The following is a 20,316-nucleotide window of genomic DNA, read 5'->3' as shown; positions in this document are numbered from 1 at the left end:
TTATTAGGACAGTCTCTGAAAATGGTCAATAATATACCAGATGATTCAGCAGAATCTGTAAAAACTCCCATAATGGACAATTATATAATAACATGCCCCTTGGGGAGGGTTCATCCTAAACTCTGTTAATTAGTTTGGCTTATGCCTGACACAGGAGGGTTGATGCGCCTTATACATATTTACTTAGACATAGTGGAACTCTAGATGTGACTGTTACTATCCAATCCTCTTTTGTATCCCACTAAGTTCTTTTCTTCAATATCTATTGACAGGAGTTCTGCTGGTAAATTATACTTTTTGCAATAAAGTATTTCCTTTTATGACTTTTACATTTCAGTTGGTGTCTCCATATTCCCTTATCATGACAGAGTAAATAGGAATGTCTGAATTGAGGCAGGATCCAAACATACACATACATGAGAGTCTTCCAATTGACTGCTAGGTTAGTTAGATTAGGTGTATGAATTCTTATATATTCATTGTATCAACTTTTATTCATCTTCTTTCTGCTCTAGTCTTCATGCTCCTAATCAGCTTCAGTGCCATTCTTTGGATATTGACTATTTCTGCTATAACTTTTTTGATGCAGTGTGAATATTGAACACAATAGTTAAGATGGATGTGGCACTATAGTACTTTTGGTACTGATCTGTGTTGTATCACAGCCATTCAACTCCAATTATAAGGATCTTAGGCTCCTAAGGGCTAGTTTTGTGTAGTTATCAAAATAGTAATTGTTAGGGTTCATGAAGTACAGCTTTCTTTTCTTCCATCACAAAAATCCTCTGAGTCTACACTGGTCACTCTTGATTTTTACCACTTTATTGCACAAACCTACTGGTTGCCTCCTTTAAGGTCTCAGTCTGAGAAAGATTGGAAGAGGAATGCAGTTTGTCAGTACAGTTCTAGAACAGAGTGGCTGAATGATACTCAACGCTCCCTTTTAATATTAGCTACTGAAGTCAGTGGCTACAACCCCATCACAAAGCAGAACCAACCCCTGACATTGCCGTGTGGCTGGACCCATGAACTACAGAGCACAGTCTGTTTCCAGAACTCCTGAGACTAACCGCGTTACCTCCCAAGTTGTTGCTGAATGATAACATTTTATAAATCTCACAAGGGATATATGAATTCTTATGAGTTCCGGTTCTTATGCCCTTTTGTTCAATCTAATAGGTTGAGCGGTTTCATTTCTGTAATTTGTGGAAAACTTAGAGAAATCCTCAGGCAGCCTAATGTGCACAAAAGCTCACAACAGCAAAGGAAGAGGTGTGTTTTTATTATTGTTTGCTTGTCAAACATTTTGCTGTTCATATGTAACATTCACCTAGAGGAAGAATGGGCAATAGTATTCCTTTTGCATTGTTTCCAATAAGAGTGAGCTCTTCCTCAGGTATCAGAGAGGTAGCCAAGTTAGTCTGTAGCTTCAAGAACATTTTTGGTATAGGGTGGTATTTATATATTTATAAATATATATATTTATATTTATGTAGGGTGTGTGTCCTCACCCACAACTATTTCAGATTTGAGGACAAATTATACCTTCAAATCAGTGGCACTGCTATGGGCAGCTGCACGGCCCCATAGTATGCCAACATTTTTATGGCTGACCTGGAACAACGCTTTCTCAGTTCTCGTCCCCTAGCGCCCCTCCTCTACCTGCACTACACTGATGACATCTTCATCATCTGGACCCATGGGAAGGAGGCTTTTGAAGAGTTCTACCATGATTTCAACAGTTTCCACCCCACCATCAACCTTGGCCTCGACCAGTCCACACAAGAGATTGACTTCCTGGACACTACTGTGCAGATAAGAGACTGTCACATAAACACCATCCTATACCAAAAACCCACGGACTGCTATGCTTATCTACATGCCTCCAGCTTCCACCCAGGGCATACTACACGATCCATTGTATACAGCCAGGCACTAAGGTACAACCGTATTTGCTCTGATCCATCAGATAGAGACAAACATCTGCAAGACCTTTACCAAGCTTTCCTCAAACTACAATACCCACCTAAGGAAGTGAGGAAACAGATTGACAGAGCCAGATGGGTGCCCAGGAACCTCCTGCTACAAGACAGGCCTTGCAAGGAAAACAAGAGAACACCACTGACTATCACATACAGCCCCCACCTAAGGCCTCTCCAACGCATCATCAGTGATCTGCAACCCATCCTGAACAATGATCTTTCATTCTCACAGACCTTGGGAGGCAGGCCTGTCCTTGCCTACAGACAGCCTGCCAACCTTAAACAAATCCTCACCAGCCACTACAAATCATAAAGCAGTGGCTCTACGCCTGTAACCAGCCCCTGCAACAGTCCTCGCTACCAACTCTGCTCACATATCTATACCAGTGACATCATCACAGGACCTAACATCAACCATATCATCAGGGTCCTTTACCTGCACATGTACTTACATAATATATGCCATCTTGTGCCAGCAATGCCCCACTGCATTTTACATTGGCCAGACTGGACAGTCTCTACATAAAAGAATAAACGGACATAAATCAGACATCAGGAACGGTAATGTACAGAAGCCCTTGGGGGAACACTTCAATCTCCCTGGACACTCAGTAGCAGATTTAAGGGTGGCAGTCCTGAACCAAGAAATTTAAGAAATCAGATGGAGAGACAAATCTCTGAGCTGCAATTTATTTGCAAATTTGACTCCATTAACCAAGGATTAAACAGACTGGGACTGGCTCGCAGCTTACAAAGGCAGCTTCTCTGCCCTGGGTGTTAAGATCTCCCCATTAGGCTCTGACAATGGCTCATATCCCCCTGTTTGATCTGACTTGTTTTTTCCTCTTTTGATACCTACTATTGATAATGGGCCATTTTCACCTTGCTGAATAGACCTTGTCAGCTCTGGCCCTCCCTTTTTCTGGGACCCCACACTTTAAATACCCCTCTGAAACCCCGCCACCCCACTCATGCATCTGATGAAGCGAGTCTTTGCCCACAAAAGCCAATGCTCCAAAATATCTGTTAGTCTATAATGTGCCACAAGACTTCTTGTTGTTCTCTTCCTCAGGATGGCTGTAGCCTTTCTGCTGAAGCACCAAATGTTATTTATAAACCTGCGCCAATAGACTGCATCTGGAAAAAGGGTGAATTTCATTCAGCCTTGATAATCACTATTTAAAAATAGAGGCATTCATGTGCTTTATTGCTTTCCTTAATGAAACATTTATTTAATAAAGTCAAACTAATCAGCAGTGCTTTGTGAAGCTTAGCAAGCAGTTACATCCAGGGCTAATTCACTAGCTGCAGGGGTCTTGGACATAGGCATTAACACGGCTATAGTTTCCTTTACCAATGCCCCTTCCCACCACGTCATAATTCAAAATTAAGTTTGATAGTTTGAAATAGTTAAGGTTCCAAAATGATTTAACTCTTTCCTTTAACATGCACCTTGTAATCAGGGGTGGCTAAAGTGGCTGGAATATCAACTTTTTATCCAGACTTCTTAACTAACTAATAAATGAACAAAACCCTGTACCTCTGAAGCAGTGGGCCCAAGATCAAGTGGGCATAAATGTGACTAAAAGCCACTTTTGTACTCTCTGCGATGAACCAGACGGAGAGCCAGCCCCCAGGGTTCTCCTCTGCATTTCTAGAATCTTTGTGGAGAAAGTGTTACATCAGGTTCTAGTGTGACATGGCCGGAAGTGTGTTTTTATTGAAGTTCAGCGATCTCCTTTTCAAACAAAAGTCATTGTGTACAAATATACAATACGCTATAATCTTTGTAGGGACTGCCAGCCTCCATAATGTTTAAAGAAAGTGAAGAAAAACTTGGAGATATGCCAGGAGGGGAATGTTAAGGAGCTGCTGTTCACAAGCAGAAGATGAATACCCACTTGAGGGCAGCCAACTGTTATTTCCACAGATTTCACACTCTGCTCAGTCTAAAATGCTCTTTTTAGTTTCAAGTCTGTTGCACTGGCGGAAGAAGGCTTAGGCAAGGTGGAGCATAGACTGCCTGTTAGAGAGGCTAGCCTGCAGCTCTGTCCCTTCCAGCTCAGGCCCCTCCCGTTCTGCCCCCTTCTCCCTGCTGCAGCCCAGTGCGTTGCCCCCTCAGGCTGCTGGCCTCTGCCTCAGGCTAGCACCACCCTCATCCTGGAGTGCTGGGAATTGTGGGAAGGGGGAGGAGTGAGGATGCAGCACACAGCCTCTCCCCAGAGCCTTCTGAATGCCTATGAAATAGCTGATTGCTGTGACTGGCAGGGAAGCAGCATCCCTCCCTTCCCCTCCACAGTAATCAGCTGTTTTGCTGCCATCAGGAGGCTGGGGGAGGTCAGAGGGGAGGAGTGAGGAAGTGAGTGGGTGAAGTGACGGTGGTCCAAAGGCAGAGAAGAGGGTTGGGCATCCCCAGGCACTATGGAAAGTCAGTTCACTGAAGCCGTGCTTGTCCAGAAGAGACACGCACCAGCAGGGTAGCATGGGTTCATCATCACCTTCAGTTTCTGCAGGGGGGTGTTTGAAGCTGCTCCCCAGCTGTGTCTATTATGTCTCCTCCCTACTGCCTCCCTTGGTGATGCCTTGTCACGTGTGTGGCTCCATGAGCAATGTGTTAACCCTGGAAGGCTCAGCTGAGTGCTAGTTCATCATTTAGCAGCAAGGTATTCCCTGGGAAATATCCCACTTGGTAGCAAGACGGTAGCTTTAGGACAAGCTCAGGGAGTTCATGAGCAGGAACTCACATGACCCTCTGATTAGAATTTGTTTAACATTTATACTGCATATGTGTAGAATGTCTTTTGCCTGGTGCAAAACATTTCCCTCGAACCTAAACCCTGATTTACATTAATTCTTGTGGGGAAATTGGATTAGCTTAAAGTCGCATTGTTCAAGAGCAAAACTACAGTGTTAAGCAAGGAGTTACTATACTCCATGATGTCCCCATGAACGTTACCGCTGCAGTCAGAGGTACAATTCACAGTGGCTGTGTCCACACTTGCATTCCTATTTTAAAAGAGGTATGCAAACGAGGGAAATCAAAAATGCAAATGAGGCAAATATTTACATATTCAGCAGCTCATCTGCATATTCTTATTTCAAAAGACCTTCTTTCAAAAGAAGAAAGCCAGGGTAGATGCTGCTCTTTCAAAAGTAAACCCCATCTTTGAAAGAATCCTTCTTCCCATTAAATAAAGAGAAGGATTCTTTCGAAGATGGGGTTTACTTTCAAAAGAGCAGCATCTACACTGGCTTTCTTCTTTTGAAAGAAGCTCTTTCAAAGTAAGAGTATGCAAACGAGGTGCCAAATATGCAAATATGTACCTCATTTGCATTTCAATTTCCCTCATTTGCATACCTCTTTCAAAAGAGGAATGCAAGTGTAGATGCACCCAGTGAGTACAGTAAACCCTTGATTTAACAGACTAATGGGGGGAGAGGTGCTCGTTAATGCCGAAAGTCAGTTAAATCCAAATCTGCAGGACTAGAGGCACCTTGCAAGGCTCACTAGAGAGCAGTCCATCTGATACCCAGGAGGAACGCTGCAGGCTTGGGTGAGAGACAGCTCAGCACCAGGTTCTTTGCGCTGTTTACAGCGCAGAGCCTCTGGGCTTGTCTGCCACGAGCCACTCATCACCCACCCTAGGCTGGGCACTCCTGTGGAAACCAAGTTTCCCTCCTCTGGCCCCGGTGGCTCCAGCAATGGCTCCAGCCCTGGGACACCAGCATTTATTTGGGGCGAGGGTTGGGGAGGGGGAGGCTGGCTGGCAGACAGTGTCCATTATTTCCGAAGTCCGCTAAATTAGGGTCCATTAAATTGAGGGTTTACTGTATTCTTTAGCACCTTGGCAACTTGCATGGTCGCTACAACTGGCTATGGAAGCAAGTGCTTTGTATTAGTCACTTGTGAGGAAAACCATGTCCTCACAAATGTTGGATATTTTACGTGTGTGGGAGCATGAACCAAGGGGGATATGGGGTGTCTGGGGTAGAGGTAGTACCTTTGACTCTCCAGCAGCTGCACCTTTTCAGGCGGATGGAAGCACTGGTCCTCACCCACCACTCAACTCTCACTGATGGCTCCTAGCAGCTGTTGTGCATTACAGCGACGCCATCCCCCGGGCAACTGCGTCAGCTCACAGGCGAAACACAGTGAGGGGGGTCTGGTCTGTCTCACATACCGACCTTATGGAGGGACTTGTTCCTTCTCCCTTCTAATGCACAGTCTCAACGGTGGACCAGGAGGTGTGGTGCTGCAAATCGACAACTCCTGTGAAGCTGGAGGAAGACGCCCCACTGCCTTGTGGGTTATCCTGGGAAGGAGTAAGGCTGAGGGAGTAAACCCTGACAGAAAATCCGGAGGGGAGTCCTAAGGTGGTTCTGTGTCAACTTCTGGCACTGTCCTAGCAACTCCTGCAGCTCAGCTGGTACCAAACGTAGAGGTTATCCTTTCCTCTGGACTATATCAGTAAAGCCAAGGGGCGGGGCCTGGTGTATGGGCAGCCCAGGGTCTACATAAAAATTGGTCAGGCTCGTGCCTGGAGAGGTACTCCAGCAACGCTTAACAGTGTTCAACCAACGTGAGAGGCAACAGATACTGGTTATGAGCTCTTGCTCGATTGGCGTACAGAATGAGCACCAGGGTTTGCTTCTGACAGTGGAAGAGATCATCGCATCTCATTGGACAGTCACTGCCCACCTTAAGCTGGGCAGCCCCCAGCCAGTAGGGCACTGTCTCACCACAGTTCACTTGCCTCACTGGGTGCATGAGGCTTAAGGTTCCCACACCTGACAAGTGACTGAAATGAGCACCAGACAAACCAACAAGAAAATTAGTAAGAAAAAGAAATCATCAAAGTTTCAAGCTTGCTTATTGGAATGTATGGACCATGTTGACCGGTTTGACTGAAGATCTTCAGGACATCAGCGACACCCAGAAGACCTCTGTCATCAAGGAGGAACTGAAGAGGCTCCAAGTTGACATCGCCACTTTGCTGGAGACATGACTCGCAGCTTTGGGATCCCTAAAGGAAAAGGACTACACCTTTTTCTGGCAGGGCAAAGCCCAAGAGGAACCCAGGGAGCACGGTGTCAGCTTTGCCATCAGAAACACCCTTCTGCAAATGCTGGAACTAGTCATGGGCAGATCAGAAAGACTTCTTCAGGTCAAACTTCAAACCTGCGCCGGTCCCATCCACCTGATCAGCACTTACGCTCCAACCCTGAACGCCACACCAGAAGCAAAGGACAAATTCTATGATGAGCTCAGTGCCGCCATAGTGCAAACACCTGTTCGTGAGCAATTGTACCTTTTGGGTGACTTCAATGCAAGAGCTGGAGCTGATTGTGACTCATGGCCCTCTTGCCTAGGTCACTTTGGTGTGGGAAAAATGAATGACAACGAACAGCGTCTCCTCGAACTTTGCACGTAGCACAATCTGTGCATCACAAACACATTTTTTCCGAACCAAGCCACAGCACAGAGTGTCATGGAGACACCCATACTCGAAACACTGGCACCAATTAGACTTGGTCATCACCAGACGCGACAACCTCAAACATGTCCTCCTGACACACAGCTACCATAATGCCGACTGTGATACAGATCATTCGCTAGTCTGCTCCAAGCTCAAGCTGAGACCCAAGAAGCTGCACCATTCTAAACCGACTGGAAGGCCCCGCATTGATGCCAGAACGACGGCAAACTCAGAGAAAGCCGAAATGTTCAGAGAGACCCTTGAGGACAATCTGCGCAGCAGCCCTGGGGGTGCTGATGTGACATCCAGATGGCAGCATCTGAGGGACACAATCTACAATATGGCCTTGTGAGTGTTTGGAAGAAGAGCTGGAAACACAAATGAGTGGTTCGAAGCTAACTCCGATGAGATGATTTCAGTCATCGAAAAGAAGCGCGCTGCATAAACACTCACCGAGTATAAACACTCACTGAGTCAGAGTACCCAGGAAACACTCAGAGTAGCAGAAAAATAGTACAACAGACAGCCAGGCGCTGTGCCAACAACTACTGGCTTTAGCTATGCAGCAGTATCCAGACCTGTGCTGACTCTCGTAATCTCAGGGGAAAGTACGAGGGCATAAAGAAGGCAATGGGACCCATCCAGAACAAGACGGCACCTCTGAAATCCAAATCTGGTGAAGTCATCACTGACAAAGTCAAACAGATGGAACAATGGGTCAAGCACTACTCTGAGCTGTACTCATGTGAGAACACTGTGGTTGATACAGCCCTCAACGCCGTTGAGCTCCTGTCAGTCATGGACGAGCTGGACCAGGAACCAACTGTGGTCAAATTGAAGAAAGCTATTGACAGCACTGCAGTAGGAAAGGCCCCAGGCCACGATGATATACCACCAGAGGTATACCACAGAGAACACACTCCTGGAACCCCTACATGAGCTGCTGTGCCTGTGCTGGAGAGAGAGTGAGGTTTCACAGGATATGCAGGACACCAACATTGTAACTTTGTATAAGAACAAAGGAGACAGAAGCGACTGCAACAATTACTGTGGAATCTCCCTCCTAAGTATCATTTGTAAACTGTTTGCTCGTGTGTAGCCGGACATGAATCCCCCATTTGTCCTCTTCTTCTTCTCCCCACCACTGGGAGAGACAGAGAGAGAGACAGAGAGGGAGACAGGCAGCCTTTGATGCCCTGGGAATGCTGTCTCACCCAGACTCTCTACCATACACAGAAACCAGACAGTGAATGGGCTAGCTAATGGCCGCCTTCTGGCTGATATCGGTAATTGACATGCCTGATCACCACCCCAGGAAAAACGGGGAACCTCCGCCCATCACCTCCAAAGGTGCCCAATTGTGCACAATTCACAGGTGCGAATTGAGCCTTGCACCTTCTCTGGGAAACCTGGGGCTCAAACATATTCCTCCCTGATTGGCCACTTGAGACCAAGAAGCCTATGTGACCAAAGGGGTATAAAGAGGGGTTTGGCAGCCCACCCCTTTTGAGCTCCAATCACCTACACCTGCTGGCCAGGTCCGGTATTGACTCCCAAGACTAGGGATGCCTGGTTCATATCTACTTCTTCCCGAGGGATTGAGAGGAAGATTCTGGTCACACCAGATCTATGAGGCAGGGGTAAGAATTACACCTGTATTACACTTCTTTCCTATAGGAATTGAGGGAAAAGACTCTGGTTCCACCACATCTAAAAGGCAGGGGTGAAAATCACACCTGCAACATGCCTTTCTTGTGTACACATTAATTGTATTAGTTTAAGCCAGCTAGTTTGTCTAAAACTTTTCTTAAGTTAAATTGTGTTGTTTCCCCTTTAAAAACCGCAGGTACTAACTGTTTTTTGCTATAAACTCTTAAAAACCATTAGCCTGTCAATCAAACCACGGGAAGCTCTTATCTTTAAAACATGCTTACCATTTAGATCTATTAGAAAACTGCGATCGGCCATTACCTTTTACATAGAACTGTAGAAAATCATTATCCTGTCACTCAAACTCGGCAGCCATCTTGGTTTCATTCATAAAATTGGGCGGTCAGTTTAAAACCCCTTTTACTCTCGGCAGTCGCTTCTGTTGTAAAATCGCTGCCAGTGGTTTTCTTATTAACTGCTGCTAAAGTTATAAACAAACATTCACAACTGTTGTACTTTAATCATTTGTCTTAGTTAAATTGTTTCTATCTTTGTATAAATAAAGAAGTAATTGTTAAAGCCTCTAATAAGTGTATTTTCCTCTTGCTGCTGTACCCGAACTAAACGCAAACCATAGAACCCAGCCTGCCCTGGCTGCTTAGCGTAGCTACCGGTGCGGCATCACACCCTTTGCCCCACCAGACCTTTACCTGGCACCTGGGCATTGGCTCACATCGTGTCATCCTTGGCAGACTCCAGAAGCTTGCTGAGAGGGTGTATCCTGATTTCCAGTGTGGATTCCGTGCCGAGAGATCTACCATTGACATGGTCTTCTCCCTGAGGCAGCTGCAGAAGAAATGCACGGAGCAGAGGAAGCCACTCTATGTTGCCTTCATCGACCTGACCAAGGCTTTCAACTCGGTCGGTAGAGATGGACTGTGTAAATTGCTTCCTAAGATAGGGTGTCCACCATGGCTGCTTAATTTGATCCAGTCTTTCCACGAAGACATGAGAGGAACCATCCAATATGACGACACATCATTGGATGCCTTCAGCTTCAGGAGTGGCGTCAAACAAGGATGTGTCCTTGATCCTTGTTTGGGATCTTCTTCGCACTCCTCCTGAAGCATGCCTTTGGATTCTCAACAGAGGGCATCTTTTTGCACACAAGATCTGACGGGAAACTGTTTAATCTTGCAAGGCTGAAGGCTAAGTCTAAGGTGCGGAAAGTGCTCATTAGAGACATGCTGTTCGCAGACGATGCTGCTGTAGTGACACACATAGAAGGCCAGCTTCAAAAACTGCTGGATCAGTTCTCCAAAGCATGCAAGGACTTTGGGCTTACCATCAGCCTAGAGAAGATGAACGTACTTGGTCAGGACGTTGCTGAACCTCCATCAATCAGCGCTGATAATTACACGCTAGAGGTCGTCCACAAGTTTACTTACCTTGGGTCCACCATCACCGACACCCTGTCGCTGGAGACTGAGCTAAACAGGAGGATTGGAAAAGCAGCCACAACTCTGTTCAGACTTAGCAAGAGAGTGTGGAATAACAACAAGCTGTACACTCACACCAAAATGCAAGTCTACAGAGCCTGCATCATCAGCACACTCCTCTATGGCAGCAAGTCTTGGACCTTGTATGCCCGCCAGGAAAAGAGGCTGAATGTCTTCCACTTGCGCTGCCTCAGGCGCATTTTTGGGATATCATGGAAGGACAGAGTGTCCAACAATGCTGTCCTCGAGCAAGCTGGAATTCCAACCATGCACACCCTCCTCAGGCAGCAGCGGCTCCGCTGGCTTGGCCATGTCCACAGGATGAATGATGGAAGGATCCCAAAAGACACCCTGTATGGTGAGCTAGCCTCTGGCAAAAGACCTCCCGGATGCCCCCAGTTGCGCTACAAAGACGTCTGTAAGAGGGACCTCAAGGAGGTGGACATCGACCCAGATAGTTGGGAAGAGCTGGCAGATGACCGCAGCAGCTGGAAGCAGGAACTACACAAGGGCCTTCAGAAGGGCAAGATGAAGATCATACAGCTGGCAGAGGATAAGCGAGCCCATAGAAAGGACAGAAAGGACCTGCCAGACACCCACTACATATGCAGCAGATGTAGCAAGAACTGTCACTCTCGTGTGGGCCTCCACAGTCACAGTCAATGCTGCAAATGACGATCTTAAATGGAGTTACGAAAGGTGCGATCCATAGTCTACGCAGACTGAAGGATGCCTAGGGAGCATAAGCCTCATTTAAACCCTAAATGAAAACAGTTTGCATTTATTATGCTGTACATTTCAGTTCCCCACAGGAACACTACTGATCCATCCTGGGATGTAAGCAAGAATGACTAATCATGGCGCTACTCCTCAGTTTTTAAGATGAGGGAAGGCAGATCAAGTGACTTGTCCAGGGCTGCATGAAACGTCAGGGGCACCAGGACGTCATCTCAGAAGACCTTGTTCCACAAGACCGAACTCTGTTCTTTAGGCAATGCTGTCCCACTACTTTATAGCACTAGCTGCTTAACACAGCGAGAGTATTCTGCATGATATGATTGCCTACACTAACCTTTCCTCGGCAGGCTGTTGTGAGAAGACATCAGTATGACATAGCTACTTAACTTCGTCTTCTAATTCAAGTGCTGGTCACCCAAAGAAGTGTAAAATGGCTGACAAGAACTAGGATGCTGTCACAGTTCAAAACAAACTCCGTGCATAAAAAGCACATTATCTGTCTATCATTTTGCAAAAATAGATTCGTGTATGCCCACATTTATCAAACTGTGGCTCAGGATCCCAGAGTGGGTCAGGTCTCTGTTTTAATGGGGTCATCAGGGCTGATGCTGAAGCCCAAGCCCCACTGCCCAGAGTCAAGGCTGAAGCTGGACGCCCACCATCCTGGGACTGAAGTCACTGCACTTTGGCTCTGGGCCTCTGTCTTGGGTGGGCTCACGATTTTGTCTCCACTCTAGCAATTTATTATCAAGAGGTCACAGTGCAATGAAGTTTGAGAACCCCTACTATGTGTTAAATACAGGCCCAGGCCTGCCACTCAAGCCTTGCTCAGATTTACGAGCCTTTGCTCTGACACAAAACTATCATGGAAGGAAACTGCAGCACCAATACATATTTCATGCCCATGTCATCCACGTAGCTGACTTGCAGATTAGTACTGTTGTCTAGGCAGTTGGAAGTAATGGACACAGCCTGATAATCCCTCCATACGTGATTTTGTCTTCTGTGGGTCTGCATCATGAATACTACAACACATACTTCCAAGATGGTCACTTCTACCATCCCTGAGATACAGCAGTGCCTAGTTATGCTGAGATATTCTGTGGGCTTTTAGTTCTTTTATGCTGGTTCTCTACTGTTTGGCACTTTAGGGTAAGTCCAGCACAGTGGAACTGCAGGAAACTAAACACTGCCTAATGCTTCTGTGTAAGGCCAAGACAATCCCTTCCAATGTCAAAGCGCCTCCTCTACAAAATTTCCCTCAAGAAATTCCCCCACAGCTGTCATTACATCAGGGGATTGGATTCTGGCCCTCAATGGAAAAGACCACAGGGCTTCCCCTAAGCTTGGAGGATACTTTGGGATGGCAAGGGCCATTCATGCAGAGGCTCCATTTTGCCATATTGTCTCTGGACTCCGGGAGGACTCTGGGAGGCCTTTTCCATCTCTGGTAGCACCAAAAATCCATCTGATCTGTACTACCAGGGGACATGACTGGTTGTCACAGCCCCTAGAACTTCCTGAGGGAGGAGCAGGGGCAATGCAGAAAAGATAATGAAACTTGGCACTTTTTCTCCTGTACTTCATGGACCCAGAGCAGCAGGGGACCATATGTACTCCACCACCATCGCCACAGGGAGCCCACTCTTTTCTCCTTCTGGCTTTCAGTGTCTACAGCCTCCCGCTCATGGACAACACGGAGGGAGGAAGAAAGGAGACAGTGCCCGTTGGAGGTGGGAAAGTCCACTTTCCACTTGTATGTGATCAGATCTACCTGTGGAAGGGATGAGGTCTGAGGATGAGGCTTTCAGCCTAAAGGAGGTCAGAACTGGGACCTATATATGAACAAAGTAGGACATCCCCCCCAAAGCCCTTTCCTAAATTATGTACATCTTATAAACCCTTGGTAGTAGCATCTAACTGCCAAATGACTGGTTCTTAATAGATACACAGAGTGACAGATGCATTATGCAGTGGCTCTGTCTCTGTGACTGACTTTGTGAGATCTTTGGCCATTGTTTTGACCTCTCTGTGTCTGATAATGTAACCTCATTGCTCAGGGTTGAGGACCAGAACTAGAGTAGAAATGTTGGAGGAGCAGGCAACCCCCAGGCTGGAGGAGCAGACCTCAAAGCCTATGCCCTAGAGCAGGGGCGTGCAAAATGAGGGGCAGGCCCCCTCAGGGATCGTGAAATTTCATAAGGGCTGTGGGGGAGTAGCACAATCAACTGCTGGGTCTCAGGCTCATCCATCTCATTAAAAATGTTGAAGTATGTTACTGTTTTATGTGTGTTCATTCATATTTACATACAGATTAATAAAGATTTTACATTCTACATACTTATTTTCATACACATGCTGAAAGGTTTTTTTTTTATATGAATATAACCAAAATGTCCATTGGTTTGGATTACATTAGACAGATTAGGGGATGGGGGACTGCTAACTGTAGGGATGAAAAGTGGGGGTCTGACATAAAAAGTTTGCTTACCCCTGCCCTAGAGAGGCTAAGCTTGCCCTACTGAGGAAGTCTCCTGAGGGGAACCGCCTGGGGATTTACTGCCTTCAGAAGAGATGATCAGGGTCTATGGATGAAAATGTCTATCAATGACAAAAGGCCTTCAGAGATTATATGTTCTCCCCATAGCTCAAATCCCTAGGGCTTTTAATTAAGCAATAATGTCCGAAGAGCAAGGCGTTTCTTGGACATTCATAAGTAGCTGGGAGGGACTCAGGCATAAATCCCAGTTGGTTATCCAAAGCAATGCCCTACTTTGCATGCCATAATTTCGTACTTTTTTCTGATGCTTCTTTTGCACTTTGGGAGGTCACTTGCGTGTAACATCAATGACACCAGCAGTATGACATTCCAGTTTTTCACAGTAATACTGGAGGATGTTAGAGATAGATCTGAAAAAAGCTGTCTTTCCAAAATGTGGAGAAATGGATTATGGAGGAGTAAAGAGAGGCTTTTATATATTAGAATCCAGGGCAGGACGGGCCCGGGCATCTACGAACTTAATCAGAAAAAAACTAGTCTGATTTAGATTTAATTGTGTCTATCTTGTCCATCATCAATACCAACACACCTTCACCTACCTACCCCATTACAATGAGCCCACCCAATATATATGCTTATTAACAACCTGACACAGTTAATAGGGAGGGAGTATCCTGTTCCATCCCAGGGACAGAATTTTTAAAAATCTTCAGCACCCGTATTTGGGAACAGATTTTCTGAAGTGCTTGTCTCCCATTTAGGTATCTAAATGAGAGGGCCAGATTTTCAAAACACTTAAACACAAGGGGAGTACAGCTGGGCGATGACTCTTTCTGGAGGTGTCACTCTTGTGTAAGGTGCAAAAGGTGACATCTTTTGAAAATCTAGCTTGAGTGAAAATCTTTGCCCTATGTAAGTGTTCAGCTTATTTATATGCCACAATGATTAAGTATGAGACATTTTTTCCTTTTTCTGTCTTCAGTGTTAATGTTGTTATACAATTGATTTAAACTTATGAGAGCTGCTGAAATTGCTGTTTGCAATTACATGATCATAAATCCATAGCAATTTGAGTTAAATCAATAGTTACTCTGATTTAGATAGTGGTAGCTGAGTAGCATTTGACCTGCTGTTTGTAAAAGTCACAACACATTGAAGCTGTGTCTACACTACAAAGTTCTCTGTAGAAAAGAGGCCTTCTGTCGACAAAACTAGGGAATGTCCACACTATAAATGCGTTCTGTCTAGAATCTGTCAACGGAACACAATCTTTTTCCTGGCAGAGTTACATCTTGAAAGTTGGAGGCGTAGTGCCTTTGTAGACAGATTCTGTAGACAGAAAACTAGTGTAGATACTCCTAGGGGCCCTCTGTCAACAGAGGGGCCTTTCAGTTCACCTAGCAGCCCTGTTTGCAGAGCTTCCGGTTGTCTGTTCTGCTGACAGAGGGCTGGGAGTCTGGCCATTCTCTGACAGAGGGCATCAACAGGGGGAACCCCTATTAGGTGTAGACAGAAGTTCTGTTGGCGAAACACTGTTGACAGTGACTTCTGTAGACAGAACTCTGCAGTGTAGACCCAGCTACGGTAAATACATTCTTACTGTTTCTTTTGGTGTTCATGTCTAATCAAACTGCACTCATAATCCCCTTCCTGTCATACATTGCCATGATAAAATCTTTGCCTTTGACTGTCATAAGAAGTTGAACATAAGTGCAATTTAATTAGTTGATTAAAAGGTCGACTTCTTCAGGGGAGCCAGATGGAAGACTGAAGCCAAAAAAAGGACATGCTATCAATGTCTTTCCCTCTGAAAAGTATCTCCAAAAGTCAACACACTTTTCCACTGATTAGAAGAACCAGATGGTTGACTGATAGAAAGGATTATATCCAAAGCAGTAAACACCAACAGTCTCAATAATTTCTTATCACCGATCCATATTATATATATGAGAGTGCATTTGTCTGTCTGTCAGTGCAATGTTTGTTCAAGAATTTCTCTTAACATAGACCTAAGACCATGAAATATGGTATGCAGCTTCCTCTGATCCTAACTTAAAGACAGGTCAGGGTTTGGTTGTGTTTGGGCAGTGCTGAGAAGGCTCCCCCCCTCAGGACGTGGAAAGGGAGGGACAGATGGAGGCAAAAGAGAGGGAGACAGAGAAGAGGAGACTTGATACTGAGAGTGGTCACTGGAGGCAGCTGCAGCACCAAGAGAGAGTTCAGCAGGGCTGGGGCTCCGCCATCTTGCCTATCACTGAGACCAGAGAAGTAGCTGCCCTGCCTCAAACCCAAAGGCTGCCCCCCAGGAAGAGCCTACAGGCTGCAGAGGAGGCTTCTGTGGTGGGGACAGCCCCCAGACAGCCTGCAGGCCATGGGAAGGGGAGCTAGAGGGGGAAGAGATGGAGAAGGGGGCAACACCTGGAGCCTGGTTCCCCCAGACAGCCTGCAGACCACAAGAGGCAGCTGGAACAGGGAGGAGCCCACTGAAGCCTGCTACCCACACCCAGACAACCTGCAGACTGTGGGTGGTAGCTGGAGGAGGGGCAGCTTCTGGAGCTTGCCTCCCAACATCCAGCAGACCACAAGGGGCTAGCTGGAGCAGGGACAGCTGGAGAAGGGAGGGCAGCCCCCTGCAGCCTGGTCCCACCCAGACAGACTGCAGACTGTAGAGGGACAGCTGGAGTGAAGCAGCCTCCAGACAGCCTGTAGACCATGGGAGGGGGTGCTGGATGCTGGGGGGGCAGCTCCCAGAAGTTGGCCCTACCCAGACAGCCTTCAGGTTGTGGGGAGTCATTTGGAGGGAGGGCAGTGCCCTGGAGCCTGCACTCCAAGAGCCTGCAGACTGCAGGGGGAATCTGGAGAGGAGGCAGCCCCCAAGAACAGGGCTTCCCCTGACAGGCAGCCTGCAGGCTGCATGGGAGTGGGGAGCCTGCTGGAGAAAGGGGGAGCCCCCAGAGCCTAGCCTGCCCCTGGAGATTCCCATGAAACAGGCTGCAGCATAGAGGGGGCCCTGGAGGCTGGGGATAGCCACAAAGGCACCAGTGCCTAGAGCAGCACAGGACTGAGAGGCAGCCAGCTGGAGGCCAGTGTCAGCCCACAGAGTGCTGCCCTCTCCCTCAACAGGCTGCGAGGTGAAGTAGCCACTACCCAAGCAAAGACCCCCTGAGCAGCTGCAGGACTCGGGGCTAGCAGCCCCCACCTGACAAGCACACGGCCCTGGATCCTTCCCTTCAGGAGGAGCCGCTGGCCAGGGAGTGCTGCCCTGGTCCCTCAGGAGGAGCTGCCATTGGCGCAGCACCATCCTCACCACCATGGGTGGCCCCAGTAGCCCACCCAGTCCAAGCCCCCTGTCCTGAGCTCCCTGCCCGAACTTCTGCACTTCCCACCTGCCTTGACTTCTGTACCTCCCCCACCAGCCCTCTGCCCAAAGCCAACTACCCCTGCCCCTCCTCACCCCCAACCCTCTCTCCAGCCTGCATGTCTTCATTTCTGAAAAATACTATCACTGAAAAAAACATCAGAGGGGTAGCCAAGTTAGTCTGTGTCTTCAAAAACAACAAGAAGTCCTGTGGCGCCTTATAGACTAACAGATATTTTAGAGCATAAGCTTTCGTGGGCAAAGATCTGCTTTGTCAGATGCATGAGTGGGGGTGTTTCAGAGGAGGATTTAAAGAGGGAGTCTCAGTCAAGGGGAGGGCCAGAGCTGACAAGGTCTGCTCATTCAATGTGGATGTGGCCCATTATCTGCAGTTAAATCCTTTAAATCCTCCTCTGACACCCCCACCTCCCATTCATGCATCTGATGAAGTGGGTCTTTGCCCACGAAAGCTTATGCTCCAAAATATCTGCTAATCTATAAGGTGCCACAGGACTTCTTGTTGTTTTTGGAAAAAAACATTTCCATTTTTCATTTATTTTCTAACAATTACTTTAGTGAAAGACCTGAGCAATGCTGGGTACATCTGCTAGTAAATTACTATACAGTGGAACTACCACAATTAAAGAATCGGGTTTTGTCTACAGATACTACCAAATTATTGAGATTCCATAGTCTTCTCTATGCTTAGAACACAAAATACCCATGATACTTTTAATAGAGGGCAGAATTTTCAATCATGTTCACGGCATGATACTGATGTTAATATATGTGTTACAAGCTGCTAATTACTAGAACATTTAATTTTGCTCCAAAATACACCATGAATAGGTTGGTACAGCAAAGGGTCATGTGCAAGTCCACAACCACTCTCCTTTTTAAAAAGGCAACTATTAATTTTCCTAGTGACAGTAATTCTTGTTAAACACTGTATCTATTTATAGTACTAAATGTTAGGAAGGGACCTCTTCATAGTTTCTCAACATACATCCCTGATCAAAGCAAATATTCTTGTTGGGCTGACAAGCCTCACTTTTGCTTTTAGAGCATAAGAGGTTAATAAACACATGAAGAACATTTGAATAGTTCTACTTAAAGGTAGGCTACAGCGCCATATCCTCAGTCTGTGTAAATTAGTATAGCTCTACTAAACTCAATAGAGCTATATCAATTTGCACCAGCTGAGGATCCTGCTCATGACAATAGTACTTAAATATAACTTATAAATTCTAAGGGTACAAACTACAGCAGAGGTTAAATAAAAACCCACAAAAAGTGATTGTGTCGTGGTATCAAACTCTGTTCTTTTTCTGGAAGCCATGGAGAGGAGGTACAAAAGTAATTGGGACAGAGGTTTCAGAGTCAGCAGCCATGAAGGATATTCTCAGCTCTGCCAAGGATTTCCTTTGAGAGCTATCCTGTCTCCTGGCCTGTACATTAAAGTGTGCAAGTAGGATCAAGCACCGCAAGGTGCTTAGTAGAAGGTGTTTGCAAAATGTTTTGAGAGCCATGGAAGAAAGCCACTATACAAGGGGAAATACATGTTATTATTCAGTAAGAACAGTACAGAGTAAATGGAAAGTCTTTTATAACTATTTCTTGTTCGCACCATCATTATAACAATACAAAAGAAGTCTGTGCATAGGTAGTGGTGACTGCTCATTTCATGGCAGGCATCAGAAATGGTGACATTAAGAACTGCTAATCATTGGGGAAAAGATCCCATTTGCCAGAATGTTGGCCCTTTTACAGGCTTTAATGGGTTTACACTTTAAAAAGCTATTTACTTCTGGAGTTCTTCCTTTATCGCCATCCTACACACACACACGCACAATTGCACTGAGACCAGGGATTCCTGCTGGGCCTCCTCATTTGTAATTCAAAAAAATCCATCCTGTTCTTAGGAATGCCTCTGCCTAAATCCTATACTTCCCAAACTCAAGTGGGTCTTACCCACGAAAGCTCATTACCTAATAAATAAATCTGTTCATCCTTAAGGTGCTACAGGACTGCTCGTTTTTCGTGAAGCTGTGCGAAACAGTCATAGAAACGTTCCTACCCTTTACCAGCATGACAGATAATGATGTTAAAACATGAAAATACTATTTTACTTGCCTGTGAAAAATAATTGCTCATTCCTGGTGAGTAGGTTGATTGGGACCAGCTTTGCAGAATTCTGAGCTGCTGCTAGCTGGAGATCTCTAACTAGCTCACACCAGGAACCTTGGCGCTGCTGCCCTGTGAAGAACAATGCAAAGGCTTCAAGTCAGGAGGAAGAGGAAGCAATGGGAAGGTTTGAACTCCTGGAATGTAATGATTAGAAGCAACAGAGGCTTGAACTTCTGGAATATAAAGAGTAAAAGCAACATATGTAGTCTCTGAGGTATCTATACAGGTAAGAGGTCTCCAGGAGCAAACCTCTGAATATTTTCTGTGATATTCACCCAGTGTAGGTGGAAATCATATATTTGTCATTTGTATTTACATGCTTTCCTGTGTCTGACAAGTCTGGACATTTATCAACTTGCACGAGAATGACACTTTTCTGGAGCAAAATCAAGGAACTGAAACCACCCTAATTATTAGTGTTTGAAAATCAGCAACTGTCCCATTTGCTTTAATATCAGTGGAACAGGCTTAAATTTAAGCATGTGCCTAAGAGCATTGTTAGGTCTTAGTGCTGTAACTTTTTCATGTCTTTATTCCTATTTTTAATTCTTATATAAGTAGAAATATTATATGTGAACGTTATATGTGGATATAATATATGTTAATGTTATATGGCTTGTTCTGTCTTATTTAACAGGACTAGAAGCTTGCACAGAAGAAACTATTATGGTCTAGTGAATAGCATGCAATATTATACATACTCACATACATATTATTCTCATAAAAATGCTGACGTGAAGCCTTCAGGGAGACTGCTTGTTCATGAGGGGTGTGTCTACATGAGCCCCCTCCTTTCGGAAGGGGCATGTTAATGAGAGAGTTCAGAAGATGCTAATCAGGCACTCCCTGAATATGCAGCGCCTCATTAGCTTAATAGCGGCCATGGCAATTAGAATGTGCCGGTTTCTAATCGCACGCTGCCTGT

The 20,316-nt window shown here is 45.9% G+C and overlaps 1 protein-coding gene across 1 annotated transcript in view; it reads right to left on the bottom strand.

The window, feature by feature from the left end:
- CYYR1 (cysteine and tyrosine rich 1) overlaps positions 1 to 19,395 on the bottom strand; it is a 120,280-nt gene extending 100,885 nt beyond the window's left edge. Inside the window, exons 1-2 of the mRNA XM_074983460.1 lie at positions 19,338 to 19,395; positions 2,435 to 2,500 (exon numbers count right to left, since the gene is read on the bottom strand). Of these exons, the coding sequence (XP_074839561.1) occupies positions 2,435 to 2,474 (40 nt within the window). The 5' untranslated portion in view covers positions 2,475 to 2,500; positions 19,338 to 19,395. The remainder of the gene's footprint in view (positions 1 to 2,434; positions 2,501 to 19,337) is intronic.
- Positions 19,396 to 20,316: the final 921 nt, after the last annotated feature.

This window comes from Carettochelys insculpta, chromosome 1, assembly GCF_033958435.1.
Source record: "Carettochelys insculpta isolate YL-2023 chromosome 1, ASM3395843v1, whole genome shotgun sequence".
NCBI classification, from domain to species: domain Eukaryota; kingdom Metazoa; phylum Chordata; order Testudines; family Carettochelyidae; genus Carettochelys; species Carettochelys insculpta.
Note: the sequence above shows the minus strand (reverse complement) of the source record. Positions and strands in the feature narration are given on the sequence as shown.